Raw genomic sequence first — 14,531 nt, forward strand, 5'->3', positions numbered from 1 at the left:
TCATTAGACCTGAGAATCTCCATCACTCATGTTTGCTTTAAACAAAGTCTTCATAAAACATGAAGCCACGTTCAAGCCACTGGCTGAAAAATTAATTTATGACAGAAGGACTCTAATCCAAGATGAGATCTAACAAACTTGAATCCTGCACAATCCAATTTTTTTTTTTTTAGTTAATTGTTGACGAGCGGGACTCTCAGACTTCCAACACACGTGTCCAATGAAAGGTGATTTTATTGTTACTGTTATTCCTGCTGTATATGCTGTTAACGCGGTGGTCAGTGTGAACGCGGGGAGGAGACTTGAACTTTGCTCTCTCTAAACCTTTGCTCTCCGGGATGACGGTCTGAAATACTGTACAACAGTCAGTGGTGTGTTCCCACTAGCCGGTGGTAGCGAGTTCATCCTCCTTGCAGGTAATTTTTATGTCTTCAATCTTCCTTTTTTTGACAAATATCTGTATATATAATAACGTGTTTGCTTTGTGCCCATAATCATCATTGTGTTTAATGGAATTGCATATTTTTGAGGCCTTTGATGTTTTGATGTCTTTGTGTCTATAATCGCTACGCTTTACCGGAATGGTTTCCATCACATTTCAGCGTTTTCATGTTCAACGCTTAATATTATGTAAGACTTTTACAAACCAGCCACTTAAAAAGATTTTCCAGAAAGTCTGAATCCTAAACAAATGAAGCCTGTGAAGCTCCACTGGCATTGAACGTATATCCTGCTGCTCCACAGGTGAAAATGAGGGGAAAACATTCTTTGGAGAAGAACTCTGAGCCAGTGGAGACTTTTGTAAGTACAACCTGAATTGTTTTTACTCTTGGTTAATAATTGTGTTTTACTTGGTTAAGAATGAAAACAAAGACTTAAGGAACCAGCAGAAGAGCTCCTCTTCACCTCATGGTTATACCATATTTGGGTTTGTGCTGTTAGTGATCTCCTGTCAGCCACCACTGGAGGGGGAGGGGGAGTTTTGTAGGGTTACATTTTAGTCCTCAAACCTTTTCATCAAGCTGGATCTGTAGTCCTGAACCCAGAACAATCAGAAATAGCTTCAGTCCAGTTATATCCAGACGGAATAAATCTGTCCAATCAGCAATGTCCGTCTTTTACGTCTTTGACGCTCAGCCGATGTTTTGATATTGATGTTATCTGGATTCACATATGCATAATATTATTACCTGCATTATTATCAAATCCTCCTGCTCTTACGTGACCTCAGGGAGGCGGGCGCCAAACCTTTGTTTTTTGCTCGCACAGCAGCAGATTTATGAGTTTGACTTCCGGGGGTGCAGTTTATGAGCAGATTATCCAGATCTGCTGACAGCTTATGGAAGAGAAACGAGAAATCCGACCAGTGTCGCCACCAGAAAAACAGAAACCACGTCGATGGAATCGGATCGCTCCTAAAGTCTCTGTGCAGAGGTTTTGAAGTGTTGTGTTTTGTTGATTGAATTGTGCTCATGACTCACTAGAAGACTAGTTTCCGATGGAGAACGCAGTCAGAGGAATCCGGACAACGACATCCCGACCTGGACGACAGGAAAGATAATGAGCCCCCCCACAGAAAATACCACCAGAGCCGCAAGACGTTGAAACCTGTCCGCTTCTCCTCATCACAGTGGGCATCTTTACGTTAATCCGCGTACAGTTTCCTAGATGTTCCGGTGTTGATGCTGTGTTGTTCCCTCCTGTAGGCCCCACCCTGTGGACAACGCAGGCTTCCTGTCCTTCGCCACCTTCGCCTGGGTAACGCCCATGATGTGGGCCGCATTCAGAAGGAAACTGGACTGGGACAGTCTCAGACTTTCTCCTTTTGATGAAGCTGACGTCAACACAACGAGGTCTGGCTTGGTCTCGGTGATCCTCATCACATCTGCCGTGTAACAGCTGTCTGAGGGGGAGATCCAGCTGTGGATGGTTCTGATTGGGACTCTTTGGGATCTGCAGGCTCCAGAAGCTGTGGAAAGAAGAGGTGGCGAAGGTGGGCCCGGAGAAGGCCTCGTTGGTTCGAGTGATCGTTCGCTTCCAAAGAACCAGACTGATTCTGTCTGCCATAGCTGGAGTTATCGCCATGGTAGCAGCCTTTCTGGGCCCGGTAAATGAATCTGAGCTCACCTGCAGCTGAGGGGCGAGAGCTGAAAGACCCTCTCAGATGTACATGATGTTGAAGCCATAAGTTGAGCTGGGCTCAATACTGAGCTTCTTTGTTGCTTCACACTCCTCTCGCAGGCTATTCTGGTCAATAAGGTCCTGCACTACATCGAGGATCCAGGGAATTCCCCTCTGTCCTACGGCGTCGGCCTGGCCTGCGCGCTGTTCTTCACAGAGTTCTGCAAAGCCTTCTTCATCTCCATGATGTGGGCCATCAACGTGCGAACGGCCGTCCGCTTGAAGGGCGCCTTCTGCACGATGGCCTTTGAGAAAATCATCTCTCTGAGGGTGCAGAGCGGCGTCTCCAACGGAGAGGTGACGAAAAGAGAATAGCAATAGCAGACTGAAGAGCAGTTAGCGCATGCTAAAGCTAACGTTTTGCCTCCTTTCTCACGTTTGCATCCAGTTGATTAATGTTCTGACGGGCGATGGACACAAGCTGTTTGAAGCCATCATCTTTGCCTCGTTTGTGGTGTGTGTGCCGGTCATCTTCATCGTGTGTATCGTCTACGCCTGCTACATACTGGGATACACGGCGCTGACTGGAGTCCTCACCTACATCATCTTCATCCCCGTACAGGTCTGACCATCAAGCAACGTCCAACGCCTTGTTGCTTCTATTAGTTTTATTATTATTTGTATTATTCTTATTTGTTCTTTCAGGCTTTCCTGGCCAAGATCATTAACAAATTCCGATGGAGGACAATACTGATCACGGATAACCGCGTTCGCACCATGAATGAGATCCTGAACAGCATCAAGCTCATCAAAATGTACGCCTGGGAGGATTCCTTCGATGAGAAGATCACAGGTGGGTCAGCAGCCGTTCCAGTAACGGCTGTGGAGGAGGCCGTCGTCCGCGTCCGTTGACGTGCTGCGTCCACACCTCTGCTCATGCGCGATTCTGTGTCTCTGGCAGACTTGAGGAAAAATGAGAAGAAACAACTGTGGGTGGTGAATTTGATTCAGAATATTAACGTCAACCTCACCGGCATCGTGCCCACCATTGCCACCGTTCTCACATTCCTGGTTCACACACTTTTGGGATTAAGTCTCAACACGACTGACGTGAGTACAGCAGCAGGACGGCACCAAACACACAAACACACACACACACCCACACACACATACATATCCTTGTACCTCTAACATTGTGAGGAATGCTATAGATATAATGTGTTCTCCATCTCCTTACCCCAACTATCCCAACTAACCCTCTGACCTAACCCCTCAACCATAAAACCTGCCCCCACTTGCCAGTAATGCCCCCATTTTGCTGGATGAATCAGTATTTTGGTACTCAATATGTAGCAACAACAAGAACACACACACACACACACACAGAGCCGTGTGTATTTCACAATTCTTGTTGCGTTGCCAGGCTTTCACCACCATCGCCATCTTCAACGCCATGAGGTTCTGCCTGGCGCTTCTGCCCCAGACCGTGAAGACGATGGCCGAGGCGGCTGTTTCAATCAGACGTCTGAAGGTGAACGCTCGCCGTGGCTGTTTTCCCTGGGATTTAACGCACCATAGCAGCCATGCTTGGGCTCTCTTTGTCTAGCTCTGACCATCTGGCTCTGGGTTGTAGTTAAGATCTCTCGCCGATAGGTGACCACGCGTTTGACTCTTTCAGAAAATCCTGATGATCCAGAATCCAGAATCGTGCCTGCAGCACAGGAAGGACAACAAATTAGCCATCGTGGTGGAAAACGCAACACTCTCTTGGACAAAACCAGGCAGCCTCCCCGACTCTCTCCCCAGTTCCAACACTAGTGGGAACGTGCACGAAGCTGCGGGATCAGCGGAAGCTTTGCCAACACTGAGAAACATCTCTTTTAAGCTGTATAAGGTCTGTGCTGCCCCTCAGATCTTCATAAATGAGGTTGTCATGAGGTTTGATTACAGTTTCTGTGCTGCTTCCTGCAGGGGAACCTGCTTGGTATCTGTGGAAATGTTGGCAGTGGAAAAACGTCGCTGATTTCCAGCATTTTGGAGCAGGTTGGTCACAACCTTTGTATCGGACAGTGAAATGGAAATATGAATGACTGCGTCTCATTCTGGCCTATTTCAGATGCACCTCCTGCAGGGCTCCCTCACAGCCGATGGGACGTTTGCCTACGTTTCCCAGCAGGCCTGGATATTCCACGGAACTGTTCGAGAAAACATCCTGATGGGGGCACCTTTAGATCAGGCCAAGTAAATAACAACCTTCATTAAATGCATAGAAATCTAAATAAATTCCACAGTGGTGTTCTCGCCACAGAACCTCGTTACCATGGTAGCACAGACCGTGAGACTGACAGTAAGTAAAGGGAGTTGTTGTTTTTTTTTGTTTTTTTTTACAGTGTGAGGAATGTTTAACTGGAGGAAAGTGTCCGTTATCTTTGTGAGTTGGGCCATATCAGGGTTGTCAAACAGGAATGGAGTTTACAGCAGAGTCATGGGGGAAGCTGTGTGTGTGCAGAGGGCAGAAGAAGCCTGCTGACCTGTGTACATCATTTCACTAGACCCATCAGCCAGTACACTGAAAGGGGGGGCTGTTATCACTGGAAATAACCCTTTCAACTGCCTGTATGTTTCAGTGTAAAATCAAGACTGTAAAGTTTAAATATCAGCCACCTGCAGCCGGTGTGTGGTTATATTACATTTATACCCTCTGAACCTCTAAGCCCAACCCCTAGCCACACATTTTCTGTCATATCTTCATCTATCATTTATAATTTATATGACATTGATGAACTGGATTTCTTTTTTACGCTTCAGATACAACAGAGTTGTGGACGTCTGCAGCCTCCGAGCTGATTTTGACATCCTCCCTTACGGAGATAAAACTGAGGTAAGGACATTTCTCCTCTTTTCTCAGACCTCACCTGGAATATTTAATATAAAAATACATTCACTCATTGATCTTGTACTTCTATGGGGGAACCATAGAAGCCTTTCCAGGCTTGGAACATTTGCTGAATCAGGGTGACAATGGAATGTGTTCATGCACGAACGAACCGCCGCGACATCAGACTTTGTGCTCAGAAACTGTTTTTGGAAGCAGGCTGTAGAACATTGACTTGTTGACCAGTAAAGTTTGCATGAAACATGAAAAGATACTGGTGATCTGATATATTGGAGCTTTTCTTATCTCTGCGTGTTTTGTCTGATGGGCTGTTTAGTGTGTGTGCGTGTGTGTTGTTGCATAATAACCTTTACAATCATCCACTCAGGTGTCTGAGTTTCTTCTTCTCGGATCTGTTTGAAATATGCCGCCAGTGTACGAGCGGTGTGTGAGATTTGTGTCGGTCCGTTGGCAGATTGGGGAGCGAGGGCTGAATCTGTCGGGGGGGCAGAAGCAGCGGATCAGCCTGGCCCGAGCCGTCTACTCAAATAAGGACATCTTCCTCCTCGATGACCCCTTATCTGCTGTGGACGCTCACGTGGGGAAACACATTTTCGAAGAGTGCATAAAGAAAGAGCTGCATGGAAAATCTGTCATCCTGGTTACACACCAGCTGCAGGTGAACACAACACACACATCAACACACTCGGGTCATTTAGAATCCACGACAACCTCATAAATACAGTAACATTCCCTTGAGGCTTTTTATGATCATACTTTTCTCCTGATTATTGAATTTTTTGATTGTCTATAACAAGACATGTCCCCAACAATGTGTACATTCGCTAATTAAATATTTAAACTTAACTCAATGTTGTTTATTAATTAAAAGAAGTGTATTGTTTGTCAGCACCTGTTTTAATATCCAATTTTTTTCAGTCTATGTCAATATTTTAAGACGTTAGTGCTTATAATCATTTTAAATATATGAATTATTCATCATCCTATATGTGCTTTCACTGCTGTGCTGGTTGGCCTTCAAAAGGTTTATTGACATCTTTATTATTAGATTGTTTATTGACTTATTGCTGTCACGTGTCTCTGTAGTTCCTGGAGTTCTGCGATGATATTTTGGTTCTTGAGGATGGCAAAGTCCTGGAGGACGGTAACCATGACAACCTCATCAAAGCCGGCGGACGCTACGCTCAGCTCATCAGCAACTACCAGATGACGGAGCCCCAAGTAAATAAACACACATGCTGCAGACGTGTTCTGTAGTGGCTGTCCATAAAAACCAATCACATATCTTCTGTAGGAGAAACTTATTTTCTCTAAGAGCTGCTGAGTTCATCTACTGTATGCAGAAAAAAAGATGAAAAAAACATTTTAAAAAGCAAAATAATGCCTGTACAGGTGGGTGGGGCTAATGTGGCGCTAATGCTAAAGCAAAACAGTTATCCTCATTGGAACACCAGCATTTAAGTCTGTAATTCAAAGCGCTTAATAAGCTGTTTAAAGCAGCAGAAGAGGACAAGAATAAGGACAGATGAAAGGATGATGAAGAAGATGATGAAGATGATGATTACATAAAGTCTGACCTGGACGCTTTATTTGTTCAGCACGTTTCCAAACACACAAAAAGGATGCTGATCCGTTTAAAGTTAATTACAGCAGATCAAACATGTGGAAATAAAAGCACAAATCACTACTTCAAAATTGGGGGGGGAGTCAAAGGTCAACGATAATTATTTCCGTTTTTGTTTCTTTAAAATCAAAATGTGGACACTTGGGGAACTACCCAAGGTAGGGGGAGCAAATGAGGAGAACAGGCCCCAATTTTAATTTTAAGGCTGACAACTAGGACCTGAAACAATGGAGTTTACCCCCACTTGCAGGCGTCATCTACAGCATGAAAAGCATTAAGAGGTCGATAGAATATTATTACAAACCCTTAAAAGTGCCAATTCAGTGCTGCGAAAAGCCTTGAAATCAGACTGGAAGATGTCCAGAATGGCAGGAACATGGAGATAAGACTGCAGTAAAACACTGGAAATAAATAGAAGCGTTGATAGTGGTCTGAAACCTGACTAGATGTTAGGATCCCGATCAGGCTTTTAATCAAGGGGTCCACTCTAGCCTGTTTAAAGTCCCCCAGAGCAAGACGACTGTTAATGGTTTTATAATTGACCGATATGTTTGTGTCTGTTAACACCTTTACTGTTGAAATCATAGTTTTCCTCATTTTAATAGCGTTTTTGTGCATTCACAGACAAAGAACCAGGTCGAAAAATCACCTGAAGACAGCGACCTCCTGAAGGAGTCTGAGTACAGAGAGCGCACAAACAGCGGTATAATAAACCCAGGTACGGAATCCACACATAACACACATGTTTAATGATAAACGGTGCAATGTGAGGATCTTTTATGGTGCCTGGAATGAGTGTGGACGAAGACGAGGCTGTTTATGATAACAGGGTGGATTACGTAACTGTAGCATATCTGGGAAATACATTCGAAAATACTTTTAAATATCAACTTTTACCAACTCAGCGAAAGAACTATTATAAACTCGTTTGTTTGTTTGTGTGCTTCCTTTCAGCGTTTGACCTTTCAGACGAAAAGATGGTGGATGATGACAGAGCAACTACAGTCACGTGTAAGTCTGCAGAACAGCCGCTCTAGACTATCGAACCCACAACCACAGAACTGCAGTGGGGTCGGTTTGATCTGAACAGGAAGCCAGAAAAAAATGGAAAAACCCAGAAACACCAAGAGCAACACAGAAAACACTTGTTGCACATTTTTCTATGCCGCAGCCCAATATTGACCTGGGGGGAAAAGACAAAACTATCAGAGAGAATTAGACCCTCCGTTTTCTGCTGATCATTTTGAAGATGACATTCTTGGTTGCTATGGTGACGGACAGACCGACAGATGACGTCAGGGGACATTGATGTTTGTAGATGTTGTTTTCTTCTGCAGTAAGAGCAGAACAACCTGAAAGGTTCTGAAAAATGTTTTTTCAAGTACCACAGAAGAATGTCCAAGAGACGCAGACCAGCAAAGGGGATTCAAGGACGGGGAAAAGCAGGGTGACATTAGGGAAACAAATATTCAGTGATAAGGAGCTTGGTGAGATGAGGACACTCACAGGCTGGGTGGACTAGCAGGAGGAGAGGTCATCTCTGGTCCATGGGTATTGGACATACGGAGATGATGATGCACAGAGCAGAGGGACAGTGTTTGATATGAGATGGTCTGGACATGTTCAAAAGGCAGACAGCTGGTGGAATGGTGGGAAATGCTGAAGACGGAGGCGCCAGAAGGCAAATGAAAGAGGCAGCATGTTATTGTGATGGATGAGAACCTGCAGCTATTTGATGGGAGAGAAGAAGAAGCAGAGAACAGGAAGACATAGAGGAGGGACATTTACTGTGGTGACCCCGAGAAAAGCAACAACGTGGAACAGAACTACCGTGTGTGAAATAAAAAGATGAAAACTCCCATGTAACTGAGTTACAAAAATGAGACAGTCATGTGATTCTCCTGGTTTCTCCAGCTGATGGTGAAGATCAGCTCGTCAGTCAGGAGAAGTCGACAGAAGGTTCTGTCCCCTTGAAGGTCTATCACCAATACTGCAAGGCAGCTGGAGGTCAGACACACACACACACACACACACACACACACACACACACACACACACACGATCCTTACTAATGGCTGGTGCGTCTGCGTCGCTGCTGCAGGATGGTTCTTCGCCTTCATCTGCATCTTCCTCATCTTCCTGATGGTGGGGTCTACGGCCGTCAGCAACTGGTGGCTCAGCTACTGGCTGGGGCAGGGCGGCGCGGTGAGCACCGCCACCTACAACCACATCTCCCTGAAATTAAAATAGCGTAAAACCATGTCGTGGGCTTCTGTGTGTGTGTGCTTCAAGACAAACTCAACGGATGACAACATCACCACTAACCCTCAACTCTCCTACTACCAACTTGTTTACGGCGTGCTGGGGGTGGTCATGGTGGTCCTGGCTATTATTGACTGCTTCGTCTACACGTGGATCACCTTGAATGCCGCCTCCACACTCCACAACAATCTGTTCAAGAAGGTAAGCGGCATGGGCTGATTATTAGAGATAAGCCTGCTTGGATCACACCAAGGCTTCCAAACAACGATGTGACCCTCCACAGATTATTTCCATGCCCATGAGCTTTTTCGACATGACGCCGTCTGGGCGAATCGTCAACCGGTTCTCCAAAGACCAGGAGGAGGTGGACACCGTGCTGCCGCTCTTCATGGACTCTTTCATACTGTTCTCCCTGATGGTCTTGTTCATTGTAGCCATCATCTCAGCAGTCTTCCCCTTCATGCTCATCGCTGTGCTGATCCTCGGAGCCGTGTTCTTCACCATCCTCTTGTGAGTGCAACTATTGGACTACATCACTCGTTTCAAACTCTTTAAAAGTTTAATGGATGGAACGTAAGAATGAAGGTGTATATTTCTTCATTGGGCTCAAGCGTGATGAACGAGAAAGCTTAACGTCTTTCTGGGCACGCTAGATTTGACCCATGTCAAACGTTGTTCCTCTGCAGCGTGTTCCAGAAGAGCATCCGTCAGATGAAGCAGTTGGAGAACATCAGTCGCTCTCCCTGCATCTCCCTCACCACCTCCACGCTGCAGGGCCTCAGCACCATCCACGCCTACAATATCAAAGAAAGCCACATACGAGCGTGAGAAACCAGTCGTGCGCAAACGATAACCGTTTTCTTAGTTGGAGCTGTCCGCACGCGCTCAGGCCTGTCTGTGTCACGTTGTAGGTTCAAGACACTGAATGACACCAACTCGAACTACTTCACGCTGTTCCACTCGGGGTCCCGTTGGCTCTCTTTCCTGCTGGATTTCATTGCAGCCATCATGACGCTGTTTGTGACGTTGTTCGTGGTGCTCAGCGATAATGAAGTGATCAGTCCATCTCTGAAGGGCCTGGCGTTGTCCTACACCATACAGGTGCGTCACAGTATCTCCCAAAAAGACGCGTCCGGTGCCGCCGAGCTGACCGTCTGTGCCGCTGCGGTTTTCAGCTGACGGGCATGCTGCAGTTCGTGGTGAGGCTCGGGACCGAGGTGGAGGCCAGGTTCAACTCTGTGGAACGGCTGCTGGAATACACCAAGGTACAGGCGGCAGCTGCTTCCAACACCGGCTGCCTGGTGACCATTTAGAGAACAGCCCCTCCCAAATATATCTGATAAACAACATCATTTGGTTAAAAACTGAGATCAAAATGACCAGACATGATAAAAATCTGCTGAGAGCAGGACGGATACGGTCACACTGCGTCCCCGATGTCTCTCCTGCTGTAATTGCCACGGCAACGCGGAATCATTAGAAATGGCCTGTGCTTTGAACATGTGCCACCACCATATCCATACATTCTTTACCTTGTGTACAGAGTTCTAATTCCGAGGCTCCCAGACATGTGAAGGAGGCTCAAGTCCCAGATCACTGGCCAAAGAGTGGAGCCATCACCTTCCTGGACTATAAGATGAGGTACAGGGAGAATACTCCAGTAGTCCTGAACGGCCTCAATTTCTTCATCCAAGCCGGAGAGAAGCTGGGCATTGTGGGACGGACCGGTTCTGGTGAGGACAGACCTGAATTTTGACACATTTCAAACGCTAGAGTAAAATATTGAGTTTTTTTTAAAGCTCATTTAAGTTTATGCTGTAAGTTTTACAGAGTTACATTTGTTGCTATGTTGCTTCTCAACATTGAACTCTCTTTGGGTTGAATTCCTCTCAGAACGACTGGTTGTATCTTATCTTTGACCCGGTTTCCTCTCTTAGACATCTGGCCTGTGAGACAAATGCTTCAAAAACTTACTCTTTTCCTTTATTTATGACTAAACAGCAAATTTGAGGAAGTCCTCACCTTTTAGCAGATTTTTGTGTTTTAATTAGCATTGAAAAAGATTTCACGGTATTTTTTGTGGACTCTATGCAGGGAAGTCCTCTTTAGGTGTGGCCCTCTTCAGGCTGGTGGAGCCAACAGAGGGGACCATCCTGATCGATGGAGTGGACATCTCCTCCATCGGCTTGGAGGATCTGCGCAGCAAGTTGTCCATCATCCCGCAGGATCCTGTGCTATTTTGTGGTACCATCAGGTATTCTGGGTTAATCGCTCAAGCTGGAAATAGTTTCCACACACCATGGGGGGGGGGGGGGGGGGGGGGCACTGACAATATTAATGGCTGTGATTTTTGCCTGTAGGTACAACCTGGATCCCTTCAACAAGTACAGCGATGAAGAGATCTGGGAGGCTCTGGAAAAGACCTACATAAAGGACTCAGTATGTCTGAAGATTCTTTATTGAGAATCATTGAATCCTGACGTTAAATCTAAATCTTTAAGGAGCAATCAACAGACCCTGCAGGCTGTTTCTCCACCGCAGGGAACTCATAACACAACTCATAACGTTTCCTCAGATCTCCAAGCTGGATGGGAAGCTGCTGGCGCCTGTTCTGGAGAACGGAGAGAACTTCTCCGTAGGGGAGAGACAGCTGATGTGCATGGCCAGAGCTCTGCTCCGCAACTCCAAGGTACTCACGCTTGCCCAACAAATGTGACCCCAACACAACTATGATACTTTGTATAATGTTATATGCTTAATCTACTTTGATACTAAACCACTGATCAACAGATTATACTCCTGGATGAGGCGACAGCATCCATCGATGCCGAGACGGACGCTTTGATCCAGACCACCATCCAGAAGGCCTTTCGGGACTGCACCATGCTCACCATCGCCCACCGGATCCACACTGTGGTGAACGCGGACCGCATCCTCGTCATGGACGGTGGCGAGGTGGGAGAGGAAGGAAAGTAGTGCAGACGGAGTCTGCGCAGCGTTGCTGAGCCGTCTTCTTCTGTCTGACAGGTTGCAGAGTTGGACAGTCCTGAGGTGCTGAAGCAGAGGCCAGATTCTCTGTTCTCCACACTCCTGAACGCCGCTCACACCGTCAGCTCCTGAACCGGACCAGAGCCCAGCGGACGGGATTATAATAGAATGCTGGTTACTGTTCCCACCAGGTACTGACTGCTGTTTTGTTCCAGAGGCGTTTGACCACAATGAGAATCCTGTTTAAACAGGAATAAATTCCTTTGATTGAATGCACGTGTGTGTGCATGATCGATTATTCATTAGTTTAATCACCTGCATATTATCTTGCTGTTAATAGTGTCTCGACAGTAAAAGAGCTGAATGTACAAAATGACTTCTTTTTAATTTTTTTTACTCTAAATGTGTGTATTTATCATACTGTATGCATTTTACTGCTAACTTTGTTTACTTTATTAAAATTTTATAGAACTAACTTATGCTCCAAACTATGAGACTGTTTCTTTCACGCTGGTCTCTGCTTGTTGTTTCAACATTTGTCAATTTAAAACATTAACGGACTCTAAGAAAGGATGTTTTATTCTGATTCTGGACAGATGGACCAATATAGATTATTTTAATTACTGTAAATACTTGTTTTCTCTCTTTGTCTGCTTCCTCTTTTTAACTATACATTAACAGAATGTAAATACAGCTTCATGTTTAATTAAAACAGCAATTTTAATGAAATAGGATAACAATATTGTGCGTTAATTGAACAAGAGAAGTTGAAGAATCATTTAGCCCCCAGCTTCCAAAAGATTCAGGGTTTGTACAGATGAGAAGAAATGTATTAATGTGGCTGTTACACACACACCATCATTAATGTGGCTGCTATACACACACCATCGTTTCTATTATACAGGAATCCTAACAAGATTCATTTCTGTGCAACTGTGAATGGTTTTATTTAAGTAAATCCTCACTCTGGACTTTGTTTTTTCCAAATAAACGCAACGTTGTCCAACTCAGACTCATAATTTAGACTGATATGTGTTAGATGAGAATCAAAGCTTGTTTTCCTTATACTTTTAACCTATATTTTTACAAGTTAGTCAAATTAATATATCACACAAAATATATAAAAGAACATCCTAAATGTTGAAAGATAACAGAGGAGCGGGTTCACAAATGCATAGGAAAGCATGAATCTGGTTTAAATACATACATTTTCCGGGCATTCTTTACATTTATAACAAAAGCTGTCAAACAAATCCCAAATATTTGAACATAAATCATTCAGGACAATTCTCACTTTTCTGTCATTTTGTGGCAAACACTTTTTAAACGTTGATCTCTCCCCTCAGAACTTCTCATTCTTTCTTTAAATTGTTGCTGTTTCTACTTTGGCAGCCTCAGCCTGCAGCAACTGCAGTATAGAATATATATAGAATATAAATTCCTGCCACATTCACAACATAAAGACAACATCATGGTCAGGACACATGTGCAAACACTTTGTTAGTCACCTCTAACCTTAAAAAGGCTGCAGGAAGGATCAGATTTATTGCATTGCTGGACTTTTAATGTTTGTGTGTTTTTTATTTGTTGAGGATTTTATGGACTTTTGTGTTTTATATGTGGTGACCTTTGCTGTTGTAAATGGTTTAATACAAGGCACTGTGTTAGTCCCTGGACCTGGACACACAATTCTAGAGGCCTTTCATTAAGATCCAGACTGGAGATCTGCCAACTTCAAGAAATCTCAGGAGTTTGACTGCAATTTTTTTCCAATAATGATTTATTTTAGAAACCGTTGAGCTTTTCAAACACAATATTTGTCATCACTTTATTATGTGGTATATACATTTCCCACAGCGCAAACCTTTATACCTTTTAATGAAACAAAAACAAACAAAAAAAGTACATTTTCAGTATTAACCATGTAAGCGAAAGGGGTTTTATAACAGCACGTCTCCTTAAAAAAAATATCTTAAAATTTTAACATTAACATTACATGCATTGATTAGTGTGTCAGTGATCATCTATTTAATCGTACTGTAGCGATATCTTGAGGACATTTATAATAATACATGAATGGTTATGAAAAACCTGCACCGATATTATATATGTACACATATGTGTATGCTCTTCATCTTATAGCCAAGCATCTGTAGGATTAGTGTTGCCACTGCATACATCAGCTGAGGAGATGCCCTGTCCCCCCTGTTGTTCTGCATAGGCCTAAAACCCCTCAGCCAGATCATCACAAAGAGTGGCTCTGGGTCCCAGTTCCAAAGTGGAACAACCATCAGCCACCTCCTCTACATGGATGACATTAAGCTGTATGCCAAGAACGAGCGTGACATTGACTCCCTGATTCACCTCACTAGGATCTACAGCAAAGACATCAGGATGTCATTCGGACTAGATAAATGTGGGCGGAAGATATCTAGAAGAGGAAAGGTGATCGCAACTGATGGGCTTCACAAACAAAACAGACACTAACTAACTTGGATGACTGCTTCATCGTTGCTGTGCCTACGAGGCTAAATTGAAGAGCTAACTTTCACTGATTAAAATTGTCAACCTAACCTGGCAAAGTTGCTGTGTGATGAACTAAAAGTATTTCTTGTAAAGATTCACTTTATAAATTTACCA

At 44.4% G+C, this 14,531-nt stretch overlaps 1 protein-coding gene across 2 annotated transcripts; it reads left to right on the forward strand.

Moving 5' to 3' along the window:
• Positions 1 to 313: 313 nt before the first annotated feature.
• abcc12 (ATP-binding cassette, sub-family C (CFTR/MRP), member 12) lies at positions 314 to 12,897 on the forward strand. 2 transcript variants are annotated; one of them, XM_057025484.1, is made up of 31 exons: positions 314 to 416; positions 745 to 801; positions 1,485 to 1,630; positions 1,707 to 1,853; positions 1,960 to 2,107; positions 2,242 to 2,478; positions 2,570 to 2,743; positions 2,827 to 2,974; positions 3,083 to 3,231; positions 3,545 to 3,652; positions 3,800 to 4,015; positions 4,093 to 4,164; positions 4,238 to 4,362; positions 4,930 to 5,002; positions 5,472 to 5,675; positions 6,104 to 6,238; positions 7,266 to 7,359; positions 7,596 to 7,652; positions 8,556 to 8,648; positions 8,743 to 8,846; positions 8,934 to 9,104; positions 9,187 to 9,413; positions 9,590 to 9,727; positions 9,815 to 10,004; positions 10,079 to 10,168; positions 10,447 to 10,636; positions 10,998 to 11,178; positions 11,231 to 11,342; positions 11,479 to 11,592; positions 11,694 to 11,858; positions 11,931 to 12,897. In XM_057025484.1, exons 2-31 carry the CDS (start codon positions 751 to 753, stop codon positions 12,021 to 12,023), a joined length of 4,152 nt encoding a protein of 1,383 aa, XP_056881464.1. In that variant the 5' UTR covers positions 314 to 416; positions 745 to 750; the 3' UTR covers positions 12,024 to 12,897. The 2 variants fall into 2 exon arrangements, with proteins under 2 accessions (XP_056881464.1, XP_056881465.1); XM_057025485.1 differs by having other exon boundaries at positions 10,998 to 11,157; positions 11,264 to 11,342.
• Positions 12,898 to 14,531: the final 1,634 nt, after the last annotated feature.

Source organism: Takifugu flavidus, chromosome 2, assembly GCF_003711565.1.
Source record: "Takifugu flavidus isolate HTHZ2018 chromosome 2, ASM371156v2, whole genome shotgun sequence".
Lineage (NCBI taxonomy): Eukaryota > Metazoa > Chordata > Actinopteri > Tetraodontiformes > Tetraodontidae > Takifugu > Takifugu flavidus.

Coding starts and splice junctions, on each gene's coding strand:
- abcc12 (XM_057025484.1), top strand. CDS start 751: ATGAGGGGAAAACATTCTTTGGAGAAGAACTCTGAGCCAGTGGAGACT. Junction 3,653..3,799: donor TTTCAATCAGACGTCTGAAG/GTGAACGCTCGC, acceptor TGACTCTTTCAG/AAAATCCTGATGATCCAGAA. Junction 10,637..10,997: donor TGTGGGACGGACCGGTTCTG/GTGAGGACAGAC, acceptor GACTCTATGCAG/GGAAGTCCTCTTTAGGTGTG.